Source organism: Pleuronectes platessa, chromosome 1 (genome assembly GCF_947347685.1).
Source record: "Pleuronectes platessa chromosome 1, fPlePla1.1, whole genome shotgun sequence".
In the NCBI taxonomy this organism is placed as follows: Eukaryota; Metazoa; Chordata; class Actinopteri; order Pleuronectiformes; family Pleuronectidae; genus Pleuronectes; species Pleuronectes platessa.
Window position 1 is genome coordinate 4014550 of NC_070626.1, and position 26829 is coordinate 4041378.

General features: G+C 40.3%; 2 protein-coding genes across 3 annotated transcripts; one reads left to right on the forward strand and one right to left on the reverse strand.

The window, feature by feature from the left end:
• Positions 1-789: 789 nt before the first annotated feature.
• Positions 790-9503, reverse strand: lins1 (lines homolog 1). Of its 2 annotated transcripts, none has more exons than XM_053427350.1 (6): positions 9109-9503; positions 8788-8877; positions 7479-7611; positions 6009-6596; positions 4902-5085; positions 790-4110 (listed from the first exon to the last, which is right to left on the reverse strand). In XM_053427350.1, exons 1-6 carry the CDS (start codon positions 9424-9426, stop codon positions 3303-3305), a joined length of 2121 nt encoding a protein of 706 aa, XP_053283325.1. In that variant the 5' UTR covers positions 9427-9503; the 3' UTR covers positions 790-3302. The 2 variants fall into 2 exon arrangements, with proteins under 2 accessions (XP_053283325.1, XP_053283316.1); XM_053427341.1 differs by having other exon boundaries at positions 4902-5088.
• A 409-nt stretch (positions 9504-9912) lies between these two features.
• Positions 9913-19603, forward strand: asb7 (ankyrin repeat and SOCS box containing 7). Its single transcript, XM_053423729.1, has 5 exons — positions 9913-10149; positions 10873-10992; positions 13527-13738; positions 14310-14915; positions 17986-19603. The coding sequence occupies exons 2-5, from the start codon at positions 10955-10957 to the stop codon at positions 18123-18125; spliced, it is 996 nt and encodes a 331-aa protein (XP_053279704.1). The 5' UTR covers positions 9913-10149; positions 10873-10954; the 3' UTR covers positions 18126-19603.
• Positions 19604-26829: the final 7226 nt, after the last annotated feature.

Below are 26829 nucleotides of genomic sequence, written 5' to 3' on the forward strand. Positions count from 1 at the left end.
GGTTTCTTCTGGCTGTATACCAGAGCATGGTCAGGGTGAACAACTGTTACATGTCATCACTGCCAAGCATCATGGTGACTGCCAGAAAGCAGTGAAGTTGATGCAGAATGTTGTGCTTTACCATGAGAAATGTAACAACAAACAAAGTCTAAAACAAAGTAATCACAGCTGGAAACATGCTACTACACTGGATGTGTTGTAAGGAAATATGATCTTGCATTAACTTAATGCTGGGTCCAACCAATAATTGGACCCAAACTACTGTTGGACCCAAACAGTAGTTTGGGTCCAACTAACAGCTTTTGACGGTGACAATATTAAGAAAGGCAAGTTTTGAATTGAGCAAGCTGAAAACTAAAAAGCTGAAAACACATTGAGAAGGAGAATTTGTGGAGTAACCTGGTTTGTGCTGTACATTTGTTCCAAAATGAAAAATGTTCATAGAGTAGATTAGATATAGGGCAAAAGGTATTGAAAAACACTAATGGACACAAACAAGTGTTTCCCTCTGGCCTGGGATGAAACAATAGACACAACAAACACAACATCTGGATCATTACTGACTGTCTTACAAATGAAATGCAGAGCTCTAATAAAGGTGACCAGTTATATGAGCCAGTTGTTTTGGATAAAACCAGCTACCTACAAGTCTAATAGTTGTATATGTTCTGACTGAGCAGTCTAGAGTAGTACTGTAGTAGGGTGTAGTGCACAGGCAAGTATTACGACAATTAGGATGAAGCTGATAAGTAAGAATGTAAGAATACGTGGTTATAAAGCAAATTTATATTTTATAATGATAATAATAATTAAAATACTTTATTTGTATAGCTCCTATAATTTGTTCACCAAAAATAAAAACAAGGTTAAATGTAATTTAAATAAAAGAACAGGTTTCAAGTAGCATAAGAACATATTGAAATTACATTTGAAAGAAAAGGAAATTAAAAAGACAAGAAAATAAATTAAATAAAAACAAATGCATAAAAACAGAAAAGAAAGTAAATGATAACAATTATTAAAGCACAATAGTGAGGACAAGAGCAAGATTTAGTTAAAGACTGAAGTAAAGAGAAATGCATGTTTGTGTTATGTCCCATTAGGGTCCCAGGTCATCCTTTTACAAAGATGTCAGTACGGCTCTGTTACGACCCCTGCTGCAGCCTTATTGTCAGAACAATACTCCTCCATTGTGTGTAAGTACATTTTATACAGAACGCAGGCAAAATAAAGGTTTCTGCATTTCTGCCTTGAACAGGCTGTATCAGCTTCGGACTGGACTGTCCTTCATTGGCCAAGCTTTACCTCAGACTCAAACCCTGTAGTAGGAGAGACCTGTAGACGACCAGAAGCTCACAGATGCCTCCCATCCTGATGGACAAAAGCCACTCTATATAAGAATGTTTGCCGACCGTGAGAGGTTTCACTGTCAGCTCCTTCACTTTGTAGTTTAGGGTGGGAGTGCAGACTGACAGCAAACAAGGCACTGGTACTCACTTGTCAAGCTAAATCAACGGGGCCTTTTAATGACACTTCTAACTAATAATTAGCATGACAGCCATACGGAAAGGTACCTGGAAAATCCCTAATAGGAGAACATAAGCACTTAAAAATGTTTGTCAAATAGTCTGCATGTTCTACATATCTTAAAATGTTCATTTGATACTGAAACATATCAACACACACATGATACATAGAGAGCTGACCAATCAAAGCCCATAAAGAGGTGTATTTATTAAGTTTTGTAACCTGCTGTTGGTTCATTTCATCTCTATTTCTCCTCCTTACCCAATAGCCTGCTCCAGCATGCACTGGATGAAAGGTAGGTGGTCTGGTCAGTGAATGGCCACATTCTTTTAGTAGTGTGTACGCTTGTGTGTCACACAGCCACAATGACAGGCCTACTCAACCGGCGCCCTCTGCATAGCGCAAGTATGGGGTCATTCTCATGCTCATAATTCAAAATGCCCAATGATTTGTTATGAGTGTGTAAAGCATCTTTGGGAATATAGTTTGTGATGCCAAGGAAAAGTTAGTTTGATTCCTGAGTGAAATGACCAGGAAGTATTTCAGCGGCTTACATAATAAGAGCTGTTTGAATTCTCTAAATCATAAGCAGAGGAGCTTCAATGCTTCCTAACTTATCTCCTTTAGCATAGGGAACACTGAACCATCCTTGATGAAAGGAAAGGAGAAAATGCCATCCCACAATTAATTGCAGCAATATTCAAAACGCAGCAACCTTATAGTTACACTAGACCCACGTCAATGAGGTGGTAAATAAAGCTAAATACAAACAGCTGTTTTATGGTCGTGGCACCAGCCAGAACTCCTGACTTCTCCTCTGTCACATCCATCCAGTCAGGAGTCCTAGTAAACAACAAACACAAATGTATAGTACACAATATGATCATCTGAACTAAATACAAATTATAAACATTAGTATATATAGAAGTCCGATTGTGGAATACCAACAAAACCTTTTTCCCCCACTTATATAAGGTTATCTCCATGTATATTCCTCATGTTATTATATTAGTTCAACATTTCAGTCATGTTTATTTTGTTTTTATTTCTAATATCTATTATTAGATCTTAGATAGTTCTTTTGACTAACTGATGTTTAAATGTTTCCTCTGAGTAAACTGAAAAAATCTGGTCTCTGTCATTTTGTTTTAAACAGGTAACCTCACTTTAATGGAAGGTGCACAGCTCAGAGTTGAACACTGTACCATACAGTCTGAGTGTATCTTCAGTTATAAATAAAGTTTCTTTTAAAGTGTAAATGGAGTCATATTATCTTCTTTCCCAACTACTTACTGCATACTGCTGTTCCTTCACATCTTTCCTTGACCTGCTGACGTTTCTCATTGGGGTCAAGGAATAGAAGTTAGGGAAGAGATTATTTTAACTATCCTACTGCAGCCTTCTTCATTGAATTTCTAGTAGAATATGCACAAGACTCTCATGGGCTGTGGCTGAGGGTAGAAGGTCGGCGGTTTGATCCCAGTCTTCCCCATTTGCATCCCGAAGTGTCCTTGACAAGATACTTAACCCTATATGATTGTGTATGTGTGTGTGTGTGTGTGTGTGTGTGTGTGTGTGTGTGTGTGTGTGTCTGTGTGTCTGTGTGTGTGTGTGTGTGTATGAGAATGGTGCTTTGAATAGTCATCAAGCCTAGAAAAGCGCTTTATGAATACAGACCATTTACCATTTATTAAAACCTTTAAACCACTAGATAAGCTTCCACGCCACCTCACATTACAAAACAAAACACACATTTGCTTTTATCATCTATTAAACTATGATGGAGGTGATTGCTGGGAACAAATCTCAACCCCTGCTAAGATTTTTAAGAGGGAGGAAGGGTTGTATGGGAAGAGTTTCTTTGTCTGCAGCCTGGTCACTACCTCTCTGAGCTCTGACAGACAGGCAACTACTCTGGCTAATGTTTCACAGGTGCCCTGTCCTGACAGAGTATGTGATCTCTGCCTGCTCTGTAAACTTGGCGGTGAAAGCCCCTCTGGTCTTCTTTCCTGGGTCGATGTATGTACACTCAGATATCCTGATGAGTCACATGGCTCATAGTGTTTCTGTCTGGTTGATGGTGGTGGTGCACCCCTTCTTCGTTTAATAGACGCCCCTGGGGCATCCTCAGAAATCTCCATGCTCTCAGGATCAGACTCATCAGAGCTGTCATACTCCACAAGGCGAAGCCCACTGCCCAAACTGACCCCTTCCACTGGTGGAAAAACCCATGTTGGCTGAACACAGGAGCTAGATTCATCTTGTTCTGGCTGAACTTTAAAGGTTAGTGCAGGTTTATCACCACCACATAAGCGAGTAAGTGATTCCTGCAGTGAAACATGACAGTGTGACTCTGTGTCTCTTTCACATGCTGCAGTGAAACCCTGCCAGTCTGCTTTGAGGTATTTGAGGTACCGCACAAAGTACTCCAGAAAGCAGGTCTCAGAGGAGATGAGGAAGTCGAGGAGGGTGCTGTGATCGAAGGAGACACTCCGGAGTAGAAGCAGGAAGTGGCAGTGAGGGTTGCAGCCATAGGAGCAGGCTGCATCCAGCTCAGCCAAATCCTCCAAGCCAGAACAGAGTCTGCAGGGAGAGAGGAGCAGTTCAGTTAGCTCATTTCAGAACCTGTCCAGATGATTTCCCTGATTGATGCATCTTCCTTGATAAGATCACGCGACACCTCTGCCCTGATCACATAGACCTTTACAAGATCCACACCCTATGACACAGTGATTTATTAGCCCCATTTGTCCAACTTGTGCTCAGTTAGTAGTAGTTCCTATTTATTGTTCTGTGATACATCATAGGGAATTAAGTAGCTGTGATTACATTCTGTCAATCATGATAACATTTATGCCTTCACAACTGATGTTTTTTTTATTCGCTGATAAATGATAAAACATTAAACATTACAAATCAGGATATAATTTCATGTATGTACTTGAAGCACTTTCATTATATCAGTTGAGAGTTTAACCTAAAGTTTCACAAGTAATTTCATGATACAAATCTATATTATTAGCATATTCTTACCATCACTATATCATATCAGTTGTTGGTGATTTTCTTATTATTACTCTTAAATGCAGTAATTATTATTATTATTGTTGATAATATACTGTAATTATTTATATAAGTGTTTTTTAACTATTTCTCAAAAGGTCTCACAAGGTAACATTTTTGTAGAAAACCCATTTCAGACCAATCACTATCTAAAGCTCATTAATTTAGGATATGTCTTTAAGAGATCGTTAAAGATACTAAATAGTAAAAATTAGATTAACCTTCAGAAATCCATACGAGTCAAACTAGTTTTCGTATTAACTTTGTTTTTGATGACATGTTGATAACAATAAATGACACACCAGTTGTACCTGTGATGGAGGAATATGGAGAGCAAGGCTTTAGCTGCCTCCATCATGTCATCGTCCTGCTCGCCAAACAGCAGACTGACCCAGCAGCAGAGGTGAGTGACTTCAGTGAGCTGGACACTGCACCGCCTCAGAAAGCCCCACAGACTCTGTAGATACCCGTAAACCTCTGTGGAACTGTCCTGCTCTGCTGGGAGAGAACACAGGGAAGGTAAAAGCACAGCCACTCAACTCATATGTGAGAGGGCTGCCCCCTGATGTGTACATGATGTAGTACAGAATGTCCCAGTTCCTCTTCCTGCAACATTACAGACTCACAAAGACACAGGTATTGTTGTGTTGCCGTTACAGCATCTGGACAGACTCTCATTGATCTGTTGCTCTGAAAACTGCACGATTGTGAAAAACTGATACTCAATGGTAAAGAAGAGGCAGCTGTGTTAGGATCCTTTGTTCTCTTTTACAATATCAATGTTTGAAAGGACAAAGTATCAACATCACAGCCCATAATTACCCAAATCTACAGAAAACTTTTAACACTGATACGGTATATCAGCATATGAGAGAGAGAGGGGGAAAGTAAGGCATCCAGTGACATACAATTTACTCATACACAGGAGCATAATAACAAGTCAAGAATAAGTATCCATCAGCAACAGCGAGGTTGAAAGTCAAGCCACCAGAGCTACTACAACTTTGTTTAATTGATCACATTTTAACTGTAGTTAGCAAAAAATGGCATCAACACCTCCATAAAGGTATGTCATTCTTTGATGATGATTTGAGTCAATTGAATCAAATCTGGACCTTTTTCTTTTGGAGCCGATTCTGAAACCCAGCCCTTATCGCTTTCACCTCTGAAGTCCTCTCTTGGTAAGTTAAGAAATGAGGTTTGATTCTGAATATTTCCCCTAGACTGTAAGTAAACCAGTTGTTGTAAATATTTAATAAAGCTATAATAACTAAAATACACTAATAGCTCCTTTAACACAGCAGAAAAAAAAACACATGCAGTATACACAGAGCAGCAACAACAAGTAACTGGTAACTGGTTTTAACAATCAGTGTTTACTGTGTGTACCAGAGTTGTGTTTCATTGTGGTTCCTCACCTGTTCTCCCAGCTGTTTTTGTCTGAAGCTCCATGGACTTGAGAAGAAGCAGGCTGACACCTCTCAACATCACACAGTCTGGTTTCTGATCATCATCCCCTCGGTTGTGTCTGGTCCCCCCAAAGAAAGAGACAGATCCCACTTGGACACTCTGCAACCAATCAGCAGCCACTGCTGCTAACACAGTCTGAGCTAGCATGTTCATATCTGAGTTGAAACGACCATGTCTCTGTCCGGCGGACAGCACATCTTCTGAAGCCCAGTCCTCCCCAGCCTTCTGAAGAATTACTCTCTTCAGAAGCAGTAAAGCTCGCTTTTTCACAAAATACTCTGAGGAGCAGCTGATCGCAGTGAGGAGCGCTGAGGAGTGAATGTGGGCTAATCTCTGATTCTCCAGAACACCTTCAGTTCCGGAGATGTAACTGGATGCAGTCAGTGCCTCCAGCAGGTCCAGCAGGAGGCAGAACGTGGTCCCCCAGGGTCGGCTGCTGGTAGAGTCCATCAAAAGCTGTTGGTCTTCATGGAGAAACTTTGAAAATAAAGCACTGAGGCTGGAGTCAAAAAGGGCCACAAGTCTCCCGAGGATCTCTGAAAGTATAAAGACATTTATATAAGATGAAACATGACACGAGTTATCTAACTGTTAGTGTACTAACATGGATGAAAATATAATAAAGTTCAATTGTTAATGCAAATTTTAATAACTAGCTGTTGCCACACTTTTGAGTGTGTATTTAATATCCCTACCACAAAGTATCACTTATTAACTGACCATTTGTCAGAACTGTAGCTTGGTAAATCAAGTTCCAGAATATTCATCTAAACATATTCTTCTTTTTTGGTTTATTCTTTCTGTTACAAACTATCTATTAGCTACAATGACACAGGTTTGAACTACTCTTAATCCAAGATTGATGCAGAGTGACCATACAGCTCAGCAACCATGGGTGTTGCAACAGGGTACATTGCTGGGGACCAGCCAAGAGGGAGCCTCTGAGCAAATTTGATCAGCAGGAATGATAATCTTGTGAGAACCACAAAAGCTTTCCTAATTGTAAAGGTTTGGTTGAAGACAAGAAAGTCTCTCGTATTTCATCTGTTTCTTGGGGACAAATACTGTTTGTTACATCCCACTACTTGGACATTTTCAGACACTAAACAGCTCAAGAAATAGTTGCAAGTGGAATATTGTAAATATTAACTCACTGGATGGTAGATAATATCATTAGTAACTGTTAAGTCTCTTTCATATTATCCTTGGACCTCCATTGTCAGATCTGATCTCACTGATCAGATCGTCTTCAACAGACAAAGCAAAACAAAGTCCTGAATCAGAGAAATACAAATCACATAATAATTGAGCTTCTATTGGCTGATGACCATAATGTTCAGCTTGCTGTGGGGTCACTCATCAGCAGTTCTCAGCTGTCACACAGACCTTCATGAAATGAACAAACCAACTGTCTCTACCTTGATGAGCTGCCTTGAGGAGTCTTTTTAAGACATCAGTCAGTGACCACAGCCAAGCGTCCAACTCAGCAGCGGGCGGTGAGCTGAGAAAGGCCTGTGCACACTTCTGCTGCCAGACCGGACTGACTGTACCCTGAGAAATGAAAATAATAATATAAATAATATTAAGATATATGAAATAATAATATAAACTGTATTGATGTTAGTCACATGTAGTGTTAGAACTTAAGTACAACACACTAGGGACCAATAAACGGGAAGTGGAACTGATTTTATCGAAACTTGGTTTTGAGTATGGGTCAGTAAAGAACTGACTGAACTTTGCTATACACAAAGGAAAAAATATGTGTTGACATTTACCTCTGGTCTACAACTCCTAGAACACCTGGAACTAAGTGCTGAGCTAAGGAGACTCCAACTACACAACATAAGCTAAAGTAACAGCTAAAGGCTTGAGCTTTGCTGCCTCTGATCCTGGACAGTTTAACATCATTGAGGGGACAAATTAAGTTTATCAGTGCATCGTAAAGGCTAATGTCCGGGTAACTATCTGCAGCTTAACATCAGATGTTGGTGATCAGCAGGAGCATTATTCTAAACATTGAAAAAAAACAGTGAGAGCTCAGACCTTGAACAGGTGAAATGAGCTCAGGAGAAACGTTCACATCAGACTTTATAAGAATCTGTCTGAGGCGAAGCAGCTCTGTGGCAAGAATGGTCTAAAATTCCTCGTGATCATAGAGCAGCTCTGATCCACAGATACTGGAAGCACTTATAATAAGTAACTACTGCCAAAATAGGTTCAACCAGTTAATAAATCTAAGAGTTCATTAAACTTTCAGATTTTAAAACGTTTTCTCTTGATTTATCACTGTGTTGTTTTTTTATGTCCCTGTACAGCACCTTGAAACTACCCTTTTGTATGAGAGGTGCTTTATAAATAAAAAAATTGCCTTGCCCTTTCCCACCGACAGTGTGGATGTTTAATGGGTGTTAAATAAAGATAAACGTCTATTATTGTTTGTGTCATGTGTAAAATTGCAATTAAGATGATCAGATCAAATTTTATGAGGTTTTCTTTTTCTCCGTCCAATATTTAATTCAATGTACATGATCCAAACACAGTGACATGCTACAGGTCTTGTGCAGCATTTCCTCAAATTCAACCTCACAATTTAAGTGTCTTAAGAAACTTTCGAAATCCTGAAATTAAACTTGAATACAACGCAGACCGGATGAACCAGATGATGTGGCGATGTGACAAAAGAAAGTTACCTATTGAAGGTATGGCCCTGAAGAGTCTACTCACAGATTTTAGGAGTTGGTAGACGACACATGTTGATGCACACTTTGCAGCCAGATGAGAGACAATCTGGTCCTCACTCTTGAAATGATGGACCTGTGGATGGATGTTCAAGTTGCAGTGTGCAGAATTTAGTGACATAAAGTGGTGAAGTTGTTGATGCAGCTGAATACCGCTCACCTCACCCTCCCCTTCTAACCATGGGTAGCTTTCAGTTGTCATAAAAACTCAAAAGGTGTTCAGTTTGTCCGGTCTGGGCTACTACAAGAAACATGGCGGCCTCCATCGAGAGATATATGATCGCCAGATGATGAGTGAGGGACTCACCAGTTGTGTCATGAGATCCATGTCCTGGAGCAACAGGGTCAGGGTGTCCACACAGTACTGGGTGAGCTCTGCTGCCGGTTCAGGCTGCCTCGGAGAAGCCAGACAGGTCATCATCTCCACCAGAGACACACTGATGCAGGTCACGTCCACGCTGTTGTCATGACCACGCTCCTCAGCCGGGACACGCGCTCTGTCCTCGCCGCGAGACGCCCCCCCTCCACACACCACACCGGCCACACCTGCAGGACTGAGGCTGGGCAGCGACCCCGAGACGAAACATCTGTACACGTGGGTCAGACAGTCAAAGCGCTCGCTCATGCTGTTCCCTCATATGGTTCCCCTGCTGCCTCTTCCGTGAGGACCTGCCACGTGACTCACGCGGAAGCGGCGTAACAACAAATGGATCATCGAACTCCGTCAGAAGTAATACACTAACACCGGATGTATTTGCACGAGCCTTCAAAATAAAACACCGGTCAAGCCAGCCGACACTCGCCTCAAATGTAGTCATGTTCCGCTCGAGTGGACCATGTATAAAAAAGATACTCCTCAATTAAAGCCCCTTTGAAGAATTTTAAATGGTTGTGAAACGGTGTTATTTTGATATTCCCACCTCTTTATGACCTACAACAGCAAATGAGAGAATTGGCTTTTTTCTATAAACTACCTGTGAAGTCAGGCGCAACCATGTAGGCCCTCAGCACCAACATTTCTCACAGAGGAGTATTGTTGTTAGTTTCATTTTTGCAAAGCTGAAGTATACTTTAATGCTTTTATTGTGAAAGCTCGCAGTCGGAAGTGTAGTTGCTTTTGCTGCTGGGTTACTGAGGTTCACAGAGAGACACTTTGTTGCTAAAGCAGGTTGTTCCACAGAGAGATGATGGTGAAGATCGCAGCAGCGGACACACACCGAGGTTCCTGGGGACATCACTGCTGCTCGGTGCTGGCTCACAGCTGAAGGGACTGAAGTATGCTGCTCTGACTCTTCCGCCCATCTGGAAGCTGATTGGCCAAGTGAAGCGTCGACTCGGCGTCTGTCAAGTAAATCTTTGTTTTTACACTTGTTTAAAGTTGTTGTTTTTCCTCAGCACATGTGCAGAGTGACGTGTAAGGTCCTTACACACTGTGTCGCGGTCTATGTGTGACCAGCTGTGCTGTGACAAAAAGTCAGCACTAGCTAGCGAGCTAGCGCTAGTGAGTTTGTTAGCTTCCTGGCGTTAGCCTCCAGCCTGGACCATAACAGCGTCACAACGAGAGCTTCCGTGTCACAATGTCACATTAACTACATGTCCTGTAGTGTGTGTGTGAAGAGTTGTCATCATGTGCACGGCTGCTGCTCTTAGGTTTAGCTAGTTGTCGAGATAGTTTACTTGTTCGTGCTTTGCATTGTTGCTTATGTTAGCAAATAAAACCATTCCATTGTCCACTGCTGTTCCCCCACCGGCTCATAGAAGAAGGTAAATACAGTGTTGGGTGTGATGAGCGGATATCCTGTTCACTTCTCTGTCTCTTTGCAACGTTTTAGCCATTTGTCTTCAGCCTTTTAACATGTCTTCAAAATGAAGACCAGAGCTGTTTCAGTTAGAAACAGCTAGAACATACGTGTCACTTCCCATTCTAGTAATTTACTGCTAATCATATTACTAGTATTGTTGGTTGTACATACACAACATGTCCAGATAATCTCTGACAGTATTGAGCATACCGTATCATCTTATATTCTTGCTGCATTACTAACATTGGCAGGGTTTTTTTGTGTTGCAGGAATCACAAGTGAAGACAGAGGTGCCTTCCCTTCTCCCTCTCAGGCTCCCTCACTGTGCATCATCACAGGTGCAGCTCCGATATGACTAAGAGAAGTCCATCTTACCAGCTGGTCAAAAGGTACATTCTCTTTATAGCTCTTTTTCATACCATCAGTCTTCTCTAAATTCAAGTATTTGAATGAAAATAATTAATTTCTCCTACAAAGACAAGTTAGCTGAATTTATCAGGGCTGCCGTTCTCTCCTCAGCTTAGCTGTGGTATAAGTCAGGCTTCAATTTGGGCTGCGTCTAAGAGATTCATGTAGAAACTCTGCCGCTGCATCTTCAGAGCCTGTGGTTAAAGCTGCCCCTATTATTTAAGGATGTTCTCCAAAATGTACCTGGACAGTGTATGAGCACAAGGTTATGTTTTCACTGCATTGGGGTTAGGGCTGGGCGATATAGGAAAAAACGTCATCATGAATTTGTTTTTATATCACGATATAAATCAAATCAGCGCCACTGCACTGAGGCACATAACTCTGTGCAGGTCAACAAGTGACTCTACTCCTCTGATGTTTCTAATCACTAATGTTTAGAACGGATCTTTATAAAAACCTGCTGAATTCATATGTATGTTCCTGAATAATTTCGGGTGTCGCTTCTTCTGCAACAATGACGTTTAAACACCGTTTTGCGGGAGGAACGTGTGTGCGTGCATGTGTTCCCTCTTCACACACAAACAGATGATTACATGGTATATTCACCACCTAGTCCTATATTGTAAAATATTTATTAATTGATGTTTTCGGCTCATGACTCTGAATCGTTCTGGTCATTTTAACCCTGAAGTCCTGGCTGTGCGCGTCACGTCCCGTGTTGTGTAGCAGGTTTAAACATGTGTCTCATAAACTCTAGATCGACTCAAACACAAACTAAACGTCAGTCCTGTACGTGCCCTAATAACTTGTGATCAGTGATGTTGTTAACTGTTAAAGTGTAAAGTGAGTGCAGGTCAAAGGAGAGAGATTGAAGCAGAGTCAGACAGAGACTCTGCTTCTGGATGACTGGAGCTTTTAATGAGCGTCTGTAGTAGCGGTAGTTATAATGAACTAGGCAGAAAACATGAATCAATTTTGTTCAGGCACTGCATCAATTCAGAGTCTTCCACTTCTGTGCAGAAACCCACAAACACAAACACGTGTGCAGCTGCTCCTCCTACGCTCTGAGCTGTGTGCCAGTTAGCTGACCAGACAATCAGTTTAAACAGACAGGGACAGACTGTATTTACCCTTTAACTCATGTCTGTCAACTGCAGATCATTTGCTACATCTCTTTAGTCTGTTTATTTACTTCAGGAAGTCCCTAAATGCATTTTTTCCCATTTAGAGAACTTAAATGACTGTCCCAGATTACTGGACAACAAGGTGGGATGAAAAAACCCTAAAACACATTTTCAACATCTCAATGCATATTTTACATACATCCAAAACATAATTTGTTAACAATTAGGACCATTGTCTTATTTATGACAGATTTATATCCTTAACACTAATATGTTACGAAATTCCAAGTGGGAGCTTCTGACTGACACTTGCTTTTTGTGTCATCTCCCCATGAAGTCATGTGATGTCCATGGTAAACCCATGTAAAAGTCATGTTGACTAGATTTTGTTAGAACAGTAAAATACACAGACTGAAGTTTAGTTGTCCCACATTACCCACGCAAAGCTTCTTTGGACACTGGCTCACAGAGAATACCAGTCAATTTGATTTCTGCTGCCAGAATTAATTAATTACAGCTCACAGAATTAATATTGATCAGTTCTATTTTTTATTGGTGAAAACTATAGCATCGGCTAAAGGTGTGCAGCTGTTACCTGGATGGATTTGTACCCTGCTGCTAATGATAATTTATCAGCCATGTTTCCTCAACTCAGTTATAAACAATGTTGATATTTTTGCATTCACACAATTATAATTTTCACTCACATAAGTAGTAAAAAGCTCGCACTGTGGAGCCCTGCTCTGGTAAAGGAGATTGTTGCAGTATCAGCAGTTGGAGGTTGACTAAACACAGTGTAGTTTCAATAAAGAAAGAATCTAATTTACATCAGGTATATATGTTCCAATAGAGATCCATTCAAATAGACCCAGATCAGCCCAAATATCAAGCCCTAGCAATATCTTAGAATCAGCTTTATTGGCATTTCACCCTTTCTTTTTAAGAAAGACATCTTTATTGAAAGTGGTTATGTTTAATGATTAAAATTGCTACCTACCAATAATGTAATCATTAGATTAGATCCGATGGAAACATGTATTCTAGGTATCAGTACCACCAGAATTGGTGAGTTTATAATAATTTGGATTTGCAGTTTTGAAAACTCTGCTTTAAATGGATAGTTAACCAAATAAAATGTAATTCACTCATTATCTACTAACCACTTTGCCAATGGAGGGGTGGGTGAAGTGTTTGAGTCCACAAATCACTTCTGGAGTTTCAGGGGTAAACAGCATTGCAGCCAAATCCAATACAATTGGCAGGTGAGTTAGACATTTCAGACTCACTGCACAAACCCAGCCACTTCCCAGAGGCATACAGAATGTATTCACTGATTTTCCCTAACAGCGGTTAGGCACATATGAACATTCCCTTCCGAAATCTGACAGGATGCTGAACCATCACTGCAGAAGGAACCCTGAGCTTCATGAGGAGCTGCAGATCCAGGCTGCAGTGGCAGCTGGGGATGTCTGCACTGTCAGGAGAATGCTGGAGCAAGGATACTCGCCGAAGATCCGCGACGCCAACGGCTGGACTCTGCTCCACTTCTCTGCTGCCAAAGGAAAAGAGAGATGTGTTCGAGTCTTTCTAGAGCATGGAGGTCAGAGGCTTTCTCATCAAGCATCATGCCATGTCAGATTTTCTTGTGTGAACACTAGAGGGCGTTACTTTACTTGGTTTTACTATTCATTTTCTGTCATTCTTCATGTCTCCTATCTATAATCCTGAGGCCTGATAGTTGTGGTGCTATAACTGAATTAATCATCTTTTTTTCAGTTGGAAATTAAAATAAACAACAACAAAAACTGCCACGGTCTTAAGGGGCTAATTCTGCCTTAATGTGTTTTGTCTTGTTATTAGACACTTGGGGGCAGCATACAAAGCTGCAGTCTCAACACATATTATCACTTAATACAATTCTTGTGGTCAGGAAAACTTTGGCCACTTTTCTGGAACTCTCTCCAGTTGCCATTAGTAGCACAGATGAACTGTTCTTTTAAATACAATTTGCCTCTGAAGAAAAATAACATAAATTACCCAGGATACTTTGTCCTGTCGCTTGATCTGAATAGATGCAATCTATGACCATTTGAAACCAATGTGAACAGTCAGAAGAGGTTTAAAGCTTTTACTCTGTAACCCCTACTGTAACTCCTCTCTCCTCTGTGCAGCTGACCCCACAGTGAAGGACTTCATAGGTGGCTTCACAGCACTTCACTATGCTGCTATGCATGGCAGAGCACGGATCGCCCGACTGATGCTGGAATCCGAGTTTCGCAGTGACATTATAAATGCAAAAAGCAATGACGGCTGGACGCCGCTTCACGTGGCCGCCCACTACGGTCGAGACTCGTTCGTACGCCTCCTCCTCGAGTTCAGGGCCGAGGTGGACCCACTGAGCGATAAAGGCACCACGCCGCTGCAGTTGGCCATCATCCGTGAGCGCTCCAGTTGCGTACGGATCCTCTTGGACCACAGTGCCAACATTGACATTCAGAATGGCTTCCTGCTGCGGTATGCCGTCATCAAAGGCAATCACTCGTACTGCCGCATGTTCCTGCAGAGGGGAGCAGACACAAACCTCGGACGTCTTGAAGATGGCCAGACTCCCCTGCACCTGTCTGCCCTCAGGGATGATGTATTGTGTGCCCAGATGCTCTACACGTATGGAGCTAATACAAATACCAGGAACTATGAAGGGCAGACACCTGTAGCTGTGTCCGTAAACATGTCAGGAATCAGCCGGCCCTGTCTGGACTTCCTGCAGGAGGTCACCAGTAAGTCAAACCTACATACAACATATACATGAAGAAAAGTGCAACAAAAATAATGATGATCATAATAATAATAATCATTTCAAAGTCTTGGGAGAAATCAATTAAATTTAACTGATAGAAAAAGCTCAAGATATAAGATGAACAGAAGGTGTGAGTCATTTGTTTGTATCAAGCAGACAATTCTTTACGTGAACATATCTTTTTGGGATTTGACACCATCATTTATTCCTCTGTTACTTATTCTCTTCCTTCCTGCAAAATTTGGAAGAGGCCACATCTTTCTAACCCAAACTTTCTGTCAAAACGTGACACTAGCTTGGTGCGTTTATTTCCATCAGAGAGAAGTGGACAAGTAGCCCATTGAGGTATTTATCAACACATTTTCATTTGGTACTTAAAATAATAGCCTCTGGAACTGGATCCGAATATATTTCACAGGTGGCATTTGTCTATTTGTAAATGTGAGAACAATCCCTTCAACTCCATTTAAAAATGAATGAATTCATATGATGGAGATGTTGCCTCAATAACTGCATTTTGAAGTGCCCACTATATTAGTAAGCATCAATACTAGCCTTGCATGCATGTTAGCAAATGCAGTATAGCACAGTGAATAGTTAATCTCCCTATCTGGGAAAAGATATCTGTTTATAGTGGGTGGGGTTTAGAAAAAGAGTCCAAGTTTAGTAAGAAAAGCGATAGATCTTTTTTTATGGTAAGTTGAGAGGAGGCAAAAGTTGAGAAATGTATAGAGTGAAAGAGGGCTGCTTGCCAACACAGGGCTATAATGACCAGTGTTCAGTCAGAGAACAATCCCAGGTCAGAGAACAGGAGAGCACGTTACCTGAAGCATTCTGATTTGGAAGGAACAATGGCTGCATTCCTGCCCCCTGAAGTTTGATATCAAAGATATCAAAGAGCTGTGCACTGATTCACAGAAGTCCTTTCAGAGACTCTGAGCCATCAGCCAGATCACATAACTGCTGGGTTATTGATTACACCTCCACCTCCTGGATTAACTCATATGACACGAAAATCTCATCCAACACATAATGACAGGCACCCCCAGCTCTTTCAGCAGCTGCACTCTTAGTTGGTTCCTCTGACATAAACTTCACAGCTGTCCTCGTGCAAAGCTTCATCTAAGTCTTGATGTGTGGACCTTCAAATCTATGAATGATGGAAAAATGGCAGATATTTCATTATCTTTCAACTCTTGCAGCCTGTTGACCTCAAGCTAGTTTTTGCATACTGACAAACCTAAACCCTTAACCAACAACAATGAAAGAAATAACTAAATGTGCGCTAGAACAACCATACACGAGCTACATAAATAAGCACTCTTCAAGTGCCACAAACGAGTAAGATAACCACTCCACATATAAATATACATTTTCAAAGTGACTTATGGACTGTGTTGTGCAATTCTACACACTGACCCTTTAAGTTAAGTTAAGGCTTTGTCTGCACTAGTGCGGATAGTTTCTGGAACGACAATTGAATTGGACAATTGAACATCATGAATGTTGTGAATAATACCTGTGCTTTTCTAATGTAAAAAAAAACTGTGAAACATGCTTGAAAAATCCTAGTTGACCACCAACAGAACATTGTATTTAATCTTTTCTCACTTCAGAAATCAACAGATTTGTCCATATGTGCCTGACCTTCTGCATTCAGCTGTAGCAACAGATGGTTTTGACGTCTGCTTTGGATCATTGACATTTTTTTGAAGCCAGCCTTGTCTCTGTTTCAGTGTCTCGACTGACTGCAGGACATTTGCGTCTAGAGTTCACTGATATTTAATGGAATCCATTCTTTCCTCTGTGTTTCCTGTACAAGTCGCTGCCACGCAACCTCGAAGCAGAATATTTCCACACCCGTGCTTAACAGCTGGCCGTGGGGTGGTACTGACTCAGTAGGGTGCTGAAACCTTCTCTTTTTTAGTAACATTCAGTGTATTAACTTTTTTAATGTCTCTTGCTGCAGCGTTTGTATCTGCTTCTTTTCACTACAAAACACAGCACAGACGAAGTATATGGACGATTAAGTATTTTCTTTCTTTGGGTTCTCTACTTCAGCACTTAAAACCGGAAAAACAACAAAATGTGTAACTGTCCTAATACTTTGGTCTGGACTTTCTTTAGTTTACTTAGGGGAGCCCAAACTTGTATCCATGTGACTGACAAAGACAATGTGTAGTTTCATTAGAAAGGTCATATGTGATAACTTTCAACACCTTTTCACTGTACTATCTTTAATCTGAACAGTCTGTACAACACAACCTGAGGCTCCACTGCTGAAGCTATCCCACTGAATTTAATTATGCAAGCATTGGATTGAAATGTCTTTTTCGGGCTTATGGAGTCCATCACCTTTACATGTTTCCACATCTTCCCATCACACATCACACTGACTCTGCAATCCATCTGTTCTTAGGTTCAACTTATTGGACATTAGTGTTCACACAAGCATCTCCTCTTGGTAATGCATAGACAAGTTCAGGGCTGCAGTGCATGTGTAACAGCAGCATTTTTCTCTCATAAGCAGTTTTCAGACATATCCTTTGGTGGATCTCCGGAGAATTCTGTCCGGACTAGCTCTGCAGTTTGCCTTTTACACATGCACAATGCAGCAAGGGGTTCTCTGCTAAGAAGAGTTCACAGCAGCATTCAAATTGCAGCTGGATTCAGGCGAGGGGTGGTGCAGCAGGGAGAGACAGGATGTAACATATAACCTTACGCTGCAGAGAGATATTGATGAAATACAGCATGGCATACTTAGTCATAGACATACTTAACACACAAATGAAGATGCAGCTGATGTTCAGTGTGTCGCAGCGCTCACCAGTAGAAAAACTACTGTACGTCATAGTGACACTGCTAATACATTTGGTGGAGCACTTATCTTTGGTTTTCCATTACTCTAATTTCTGGATCTCGTTTGACAGAAATAAACACCTATGTTGACTTGAACACATAAGCAAACACGGGCTAACATGGGCCTGAATGGAGTGAACTTCCTCTGGTGGAAATCCTCTCTGTAATGACTCTTTCAATTCCTCTTTCAGGACAACCACGGACTCTGCAAGACTTGTGTCGAATAAAAATCCGTCACTGCATCGGCCTTCAGAGCTTGAAGTTCCTGGAGGATCTACCAATTGCAAAGGTTATGAAAGACTATTTAAAACATAAGTTTGACAATGTGTGAAGGAAAGAACAACAGAAGAGGAGTGAGTGACTCTGCTATCAATTTTGAAGACTATGCAATCTGCACGTCCACATGTCTGTTCCTTACATGCTGAAGGAAGGTCGATCCTGTTTTTGTCAAGTTCAACACTTCACAAATAGTTTTCCACGTCACTCATCCATTTCAGCCTTTTTATAGTCGGTTGCTGAAGGATGGCAATAGAGCTGGCTTGTGTGAGCAACAATTATTGTTTTTTTTGGGGGGAAATAAACACTAATTGACTGCAGATACTATGCTGTTTATGTTACTGTGCACAATGCTATCCTTGTTGGCTCAGATTGTCATCAAATGTGTACTTTATATGAAGATACTTTAATTTATTTACCCCTCTAGGAAGTTAGACTGGACCTGCTGCAGTGGATATTTTATTGCGCAGAATCACAAAGTGTTGAGCTACTTCAAAAACAGATAACTTAAAAAAAAAATCTACAAGGTACAGTCTGATTTTTGTTTTTAAATCTGGTTCCAATCAACACCAGCTTCTCCAATGACTTCAATAACTTATGAAGCAAATGAAGCTGGGGTTGTGCCAATTGACAGATATGTCCCACAAAGAAACAATTGATGAATAGTATTTAAATGTAGCTCTTATGTTATGTGGACATAGGAAGGCAGTGTTACAAGAAATGAGGTGGAATCCCATTTGTTCTCTTATATCAATCATCCGTCGCTAACAACAGCAAACCACAACGTGCCAGAATGTGGAAATCCACCTCCGCTCTACTGTCAAATTTGCCTAAAATTTGTGGAGGGTGTGTTGGAGTTAATAACTGGGCTGAATCTGTACAGTGACAACATAACATTAAATGTCATGTCAGCTGAAGTGAAAGTCTACAAAGGGTCCTTCCATCTCCCTGCTTATTGTTTGGAACTGCATTTTTAAGTATCAACAGAAGGCTGAGGAAAGATTTTAGATTGATGTCATGGTTGAACAGCTCAAGAGTTGAGTTACGATCAACCACCAATCAAGTTGCGTTTTACATTTCTAAACTATATGTAGAACATTTCAGTTTGAAGTGAGTGCACTGTGAGTTCGATTCTGTTCTGAAAGCACCACATTCACTCTGTGACGGTGTTGTTTAATAACAATAACAGTTTATAGTCTGTTTGGATAAAACTGACACACCATCACTACAGTCTATGTAAATATGTACAACAGATATTTTTGTAGAATTTATTTAAGCAATTATTTCTGGTATTCTTAATGTATTTAAAGTTTGGATTTATAATATTATGATCTGTTTGGTGTGACTCAAATATTTCTGTTTTTGTGTGCGACTCCAAGTTATTTTGTGCAGGAACAATTTGGAAGTGTTCTCTTTTTATTTCTATGGCAGCAATGTTACTCTGTTGTGAGGATTATACTGTGAAGTTTTCATTTTGACATAAAAAAAAAAAATTGTAGGGGTCTAAATAAATACTCAAACAACAAGAATATATTTTTATTTGCCTTGGCATGTATTTAAATTGCATCGTGAACGTATGTGGCACCTAAAGTTGCTTTCCCTAAAATCTTAACAAATCCATTACAAATGTCACTTTAATGTTCATGTTTAATTTTGACATAACATCTTTGTATGAGATTTTGTATGCAGCTAAACTGAGAAAAATACTTGTTGCCTGTTACCATAAATAGTACGGGGTCAGAGGAGTTGCATGGATTTGTTTGAACTGGTATTTTACACTCTTGTGTCTAATTTAGTGGGCTGCGTCCATCAAAGCCTCTTCAGAGACTAAATACAGTGCCACTTTGTTGTAATGGTTGCTGCTTTAAATGCAGCTCTGAATATGAAGGACCCTGAATGTGTGTCCCTCCTGTGCCCTTGGAAATGACAAAAGTAGACAGTTGTGAAAGAAATTTGGTTAAATCTAGGTGCCCTTTTAATTTACAACAACTCAAACACACAAATGTTTACATTCATATTAGTCACTTTAACATATTACGGTCTAATAAAAGTTCAAGTGTATTTCCTTCCACCTACACATAAAAACAGAAATAGTTTGAATACCATCAGTTATTTGCGTCTGTTTTTACTAGATAGCAATTTTTCAGTTATTTGCAGTTGATGGTGCATTACTGTTGTTTTTTAGCATTAGTGCAGCCGTCAGTGGAATAGTGTGGATCTTTCTATCTAATGTGGGTCATATGCGTGTTTATGCACAAAACAGACTTAACAGGCAGCAGTGGTCAAAAACTCCACAGGACACCTTCAATCCAAAACTATGATCCAACGTCTGAGAATGATGATGTTACACCTGGGCCCCAACAACCAATCATAAAACAGACATAGATTACACTGTCCAATAGAGAATTGAAAGCACCCATAAAAATACACATAGATATCACATAAGGATGTCTATCTATTCTTGCCATGTTTTCAAATGTGTTTCATTGCTGAAATTGTCTTTTTGCTGCATTTTGAACACAATGTGAGCAGATATTGTAACCACAGGTTTGAAAAGCTACCCATGTTTCTTTTTCCTAAGTTTACCTCTATTCTGTTCCACCTGGCAAACCATTTGATCATGAAGCTTTCGGTTGGATCAGACCGGATTTACTGAAGGACACACGTCCCCCCATGTGAACCCCGGGGGCTAGCTAGTTTTGAGTAGGTGCGAGTGTCAGTGAGCCAACCCTTAGCGTCTCTGTATATGCTTATATACACCAATGCCAGCACCAAGCACGACAATAGAGCAGCTTGGATTGTGTTGCTCCAGTCATTACCACTTGCCAGCCTGCATTGACATCAAAACATTTTGGTGCTGAACATTTCCAAACTTAAAAAAATTTCCGCCACAAAGTTTTAGTTGCTCTTGTTGAGCCCCCGGAGTAAACCGGTCTCAATTCTAGCTCTGCACTTATTTAAGAATGTGAGGTTTGCTCTTTTGCCTGGTTTTGATGTTGGTCCCTGAAGTAGTTAATGGTAATGTTTTAATCCAGTTGAACGGACTATTACTAGTACTGATACATTATAAATCCTAAAGCAGCCTCCTCCCTGCCTCACTCATTGTTACACTGCAGTATTGCACATCTAAGCAGCTGTGAACACTGAAGACTTTTTAGTTTATTTGTCATTTCAGTTCTGCTTCTTCTTCCATATGGTCCATCTTTCTCAACCTTGGTGTGGGTTCGATTGGATTTGATTTAGTATTTTGTGTGTGAATTGACTGCCTTCTCCAATCAGTTCCTCAGCAGACCATTGGTCGTCACAGTCAGGGAAACACTTCATACATCGACTTATGTGGCTTTCGGAAATCTTTCATACTGTTAACTACTGAATGTACAGAATATGCAGATTTTCAATTGTTAAACAAAACAAATGTGGGAATAAACTGTAAGTTATTGTTTCTTGGTTTTCAACTGTTTGCTTGTTTTGTGTGTGTGGGGGGTGTTTTTGCAGCATGACATCGCACGCTACAAGCAACCAGCTTATTGTGAAGTCTGACTTTATCACAATGGATCATTAATCACCTCAAGTGCAGGATAAGTCACCAGAATGTATTTTTCTTACAGGAAGAATTCCCTAAACCAGTACTAAATGTATTTGTTATTTGAATATAATATAATTTAGCAACTGAGCTCTGGACTCTGCTGGGTCTCAAAGACACTGTAAAGGAATGTATACATAACTCAATGGGTTTATGACAGTCCATCTGCAATTACTTACAGAGCATGTTTATATTTATTTTTCAGTGTCAGATGTCCGCCGTTAATATCACAGATCGAAAACTAAACAGATTTACATGATCAAACTGTTATTGCGCTTTAATCGTGCTCCCCATAGGAACAGTGTTGACACGCTCTCATTCACTGTCATTCAAAACAGAAACACAATTGTCAGGGTTCGCCTTGTTGGATTACTGAATATATTCTTTGAAACACTCGAATAGAAAGTAGTATCAGCACAAGCAAGTCAGAGGTTTCTGTTTTTTACTTGAAATTGTCTTTGCAGCTTGAGCTGAACACACTGTCTCTAGTCTGTTGTGCCTTGAGCAGCCGTACATTCTCACTAAATTTGTCTATAAGCAAATAATTGATAATTATCAGATATAATATAGGACCTCATTAGCATTAGAGTGTGTGTGCGTGTGTGCATGTGTGTGTGCGTGCGTGTGTCCGTCCAATTTGAGATGGTAAGTCCAAATAGGTTAGAAGAGAGGTTAGATAAAGAAGAGATCTACTGGATGTACTGTGATAGTAATGTGACCTTGGAACATTCTAATAAATAACAGACATAGCAATAATCCTCAGTGAATACATTGAACATTATCAATACAATACACTGCTAGTTAAACAATCTTAACTGTGTTGTCTTTTCCTTGTGAGGCCCAATTATGTTTCCAAGTCAATGGAAGGAGAGAAAGAAAATGTCTTCTCTGGTGCTTTTTGTGGGTCCAGTGAACTGTCATGATGGTCGGTGAGGGGCTCCATGATAACTCTGCTTTGTGGCTCCTGTTGCTTGGAAGATCAACTGTTGAGATTATGTGCTGTGATCGCTGGTGCTGGATACTTACGTCGCTGCCTTTGGGGAATGTCGTAGCAGTCTGAAAAATTGCTTTTTATTACATATCACATATGGAACATATTTTGGAACCATTTGAGAATAAGGATTTGGGAAATAATCTGACTATACTTTCCTCCTGCTGTGTCATAAGTAATAGTGGGTAATAATCAGCACAAAGGCTGACTGCTCAGGTCATTCCCCTCACAGTGGCTCAGCACCAGGGTGTTACATTTCAAAGGATGGCTTTGCACGAGGGGGACTCTCTAACTGCCCCCCCCCCCCCTCACAAAAAATATAAAAGCAACAAGAAATTCAGAAAATGTCACTTTGTCAAGCAACATCCCTGCTCAGGCTTTCCCCTCCTCTATCCTTCTACCCTCTCTCTCTGTTCTCTTGCTCAGGAATGTTGTCTTAAAAGAGGTGGTTTCTGCTTTCACTTCCATTTGTTCTCAGCGGGACTGAGTCGAGCCCTGCGCGGAGCCGAGGTGACCTAATAGTGGCTGTGATATACTTGTGTCTTACTTTACCAAACAGAGGGTGCTATCGTTGACAAGATCACTGGTAGCGTTACATGATAAGACAATGCCATCCCTCTGTGGGCCAGCGAGCCTTCAGACAGCAAGAACAATAGTAGCTTTGTCTGTACAGCTCTGTGTGCTGTCTAAAAATATCAAAATGCTTCTTCCTCTCATATCAGATACAGCTCCTCCCTAGTGTCCCACCTAAATCAAATACGTGCCTGTATCATTCATGATGGGTTTGTGCAAAACTATTCATGCGACTCTATTACATTCACATGTTTGCAAGGTCCTGTAGGTTCCTCAGTGATGTAACCTGAGAAACTGAGCTCCTTTCTCCAGGTAACAGCAGAATAATACACTGCCAGATATCTTTCTATCGTGTGTGAATAGAATACCAGTCTGTTGATATAACAGTCAATGGCTTAAACCAATTGGAAAATACTATCATCTTTATCATCGGATGTTATAAATGACTGAATTGGAAATATGATGAGCCTCAGTGATTAATCATCAGCACGAGTATATTTTTTCCAGCTCTCAGAGTTAACTCCCATCCAGCAGCAGCAGATGGCTCTGATGAATCCACTGTGCACAGCATGCCCAGCACCAAACATCAGACGCACTGATTGGTGAGAAGCTGGAGATCCATTCACTTCTCACCGCTCCATCAGAGGATAAGTTCCTGGAGCTAAATTTGGACACAACTCATAGTTGATTCCACGTTCAAGTTCCAGGTATATTCAAGGGTTAGTGGCTGCGCTGTCAATCCTGATCTGCATCACTACATTCAAGTCTAGTATCCGGCAAAAATGAGAAAACAAGACATAACTAAACAGTGCAGGGAACATATGAAACAATGATAGGTTAAAAGCTACTATGACTGGACTGTATGTGGCTGTGCCAAATTGAAGGCATAATAGAAAACTTTTGTGGAGCTGCTGTCATTGCAAATGTTGCTATAAATATGTTTTTATTTATTCCTGATACATATTTTCATTCTGCCTTGTATGAGCTGGTTTTGCCTTCTATCTGTATGCTTCTCTCCGACTCTCTCTACTCTCTTCTACTGTATGAATTCACATTGAAGTTGGACCCCTGAACATATTTCCCTATTTTTTTTGACAGAAAATTCAACAATTATGACACATTGACTAAATAGGGGCCTATTAATCCTACACGTTGACCAGCAGTCAATACATTTTCAAGCTGTTCTGCTAAAATCCTGATTTTGTGCTGTGATATCAGCCAAATATGCTTTCTTACTATCACTCAGAGAGAAACTCATCCACATCTATGAGTTTCTCCTGCAGTCACTTAAATAATACGAATAGGGAGGACATCTTTTTTTTTGAGTTGCCATAGGGATCTGAAAAGAGACAAAGGCTTTGTTGGCCACAGTGCTTGTAAATGCATCCCAGTAGATGCCAGTTCATTTTAAAAGCACAATGAACAATGGAAAAACTCTTCAGTCAGTCAGTTAGTCTCATTTAAACCTGTAGGCTCTGCCCCTATGATCATGATCACATTATATAGGATCACAAGGCTGCCATGGAGAAAGCTGATAAACTGGTTAAATGGTTAAATGTGCTGGATGCTGTTTTGGGCCTTTTATTCAGTATTGTATGTCACACACTTTACTCAACCACCAACAGAACAAACAAATAATGTAGCTGATCACATCCAGCACCACTGATCAGTGTGAACAGTTTCCTGCACAGGAGGATCGGAATACATGAGGTTCATCATTTTAGATTGTAACCATGATCTGTGTAAAAAATTAATGCTTTTCCTTTTTAAATCTCTCTGAAATGCAAACAGGTCACCGTCTACTCGGAGTGTTTTGTGGAGGAATGTAGCTTCTTTAGAACTCATTTTGAAGTTCATACAGAATTCAAACAAGGTCGGGTTGCTTAAATTATAAATTTACTGTCACTGTACTTTATTGTTGCAGGATGAATGAAACATATTTGTTCTCCAGGAAATGAGGAGGCATTCCAGGAGCTGACGTTGGCTCATTTCCACTGGGTTTTGTCAAGGAACTCTTTATCTTTTTGCTCGGTTCAGGAGACAAGCATCTATCAGGGGTCAACTCTGTGACATTTGGCCGCCTTGTGCCGATTGTTGAGAAAACAAAGGGGCTCTTTCTGATGGCCACCATCCCCTGGTTACCATAACCAGCTGTTAGCTGCACCATTTTATCAAGCACTTCACCTTCATGCCAGATGCACAAGCAGCTTAGACAGAAGAGGGAGGGGGGCCTGTGCAGGGATCCCCTCATGCTGCCATCCCACTGTTTCCTTCTCTAACTCGGCCTCACACAAGCAGTCCTCTAAAATCATATATATAACCTTCAATTCTCTCATTATATAGACATTGTTGTCATGTCTCTTGTAGGCCTGCTGGAGTCCAGGACTGCAGCGCTATAGCAGCTAGTTACCTGTAACCATATTGTTACCTGTGATTTAAACAGGCAAAGCATCATCCCCAATTGAGATTAGACACCGGTGGTGGTGAATGAATAAAGAATAATGCTGGAGATCTGGATGCAGCTCGATGGGGTCAGTGGACGGGTCCATGGACGCTGATTCTGAATGGAATTGATGTGGCTAGTTAAAAGTAATGCCCTTTGAGTTTTGTCACATTTTAAATAACATTAAATTCATTATCAGTGATTATCTGTAAGATTGAGCTGCAGAGGTATTAAAACGTTAAATAGTTCAAAGTTTAAAAGTTAAGTACATGCATAGATACATTCTTGGAGTCTGATGACAAAGTAATGCAAAACTTTTAAAAACACTTAAATATTATTTATTAATTTTATTATTTATGTATTTTTGAATCAGGGACCATGCACATTGATCAACATCAATATGCCATGATTAGCTGTAAAAGCTAGTTTGCACCTGTATTGAGCGGGAAGACAGTAAATAGACACTAAAATAGTTAACATTATTCATATGGTTAAAAACATTTTGAAATGATAAAATTCCGTCTTTAGCATAATTTATGCATGATTACCATCATGACCTAACACATGATATATTCACAAAATAACACAATTATCTGTTGGACACAACACACATTTTTAGGCAAAATACATCGTGGCAAAATTTGATTGGTTTCACTGAGAGAATGGCTACAAAGAATTTTCCAATCTCTCAACTTCCTGATTGTGTAGGATGCACTCACAAGGTAATTGAAATAGATTGGATGAAGGTCTATGGAGCTGTAGCTCAAAAATATAATGTTAATGATGTGAATTTGATCAAACATAGATATAGTTCCATTAGATTACATTTGTGCCTTTTAAATCGGATGAAATACTTTTATGTAATTATTTGTGATATCAAGAACCATATGCAACTTTAAAGTATTTGCTATTTCAGTTTAGAACCTGTTTCAGTTTGAGAGTGAAATATAGTTTTTAAAGCTGCCATTCAGAGTTAGCAGCTGATACATCAGCCAGATTTACATTGTGTTGATACATATGACGTACCTCCTCTTTAGATAGTCTTTTCACCTCATTCACTTTCCTCTAACTCTTAGTGCCATCAAGGGCAACTGCCCTCTATGTGAATTAGTAGGAAGTGGACTGGCTCTGTATGCCTCCCTTCTGTGAGCTGATTAAGTTTGAAGCAG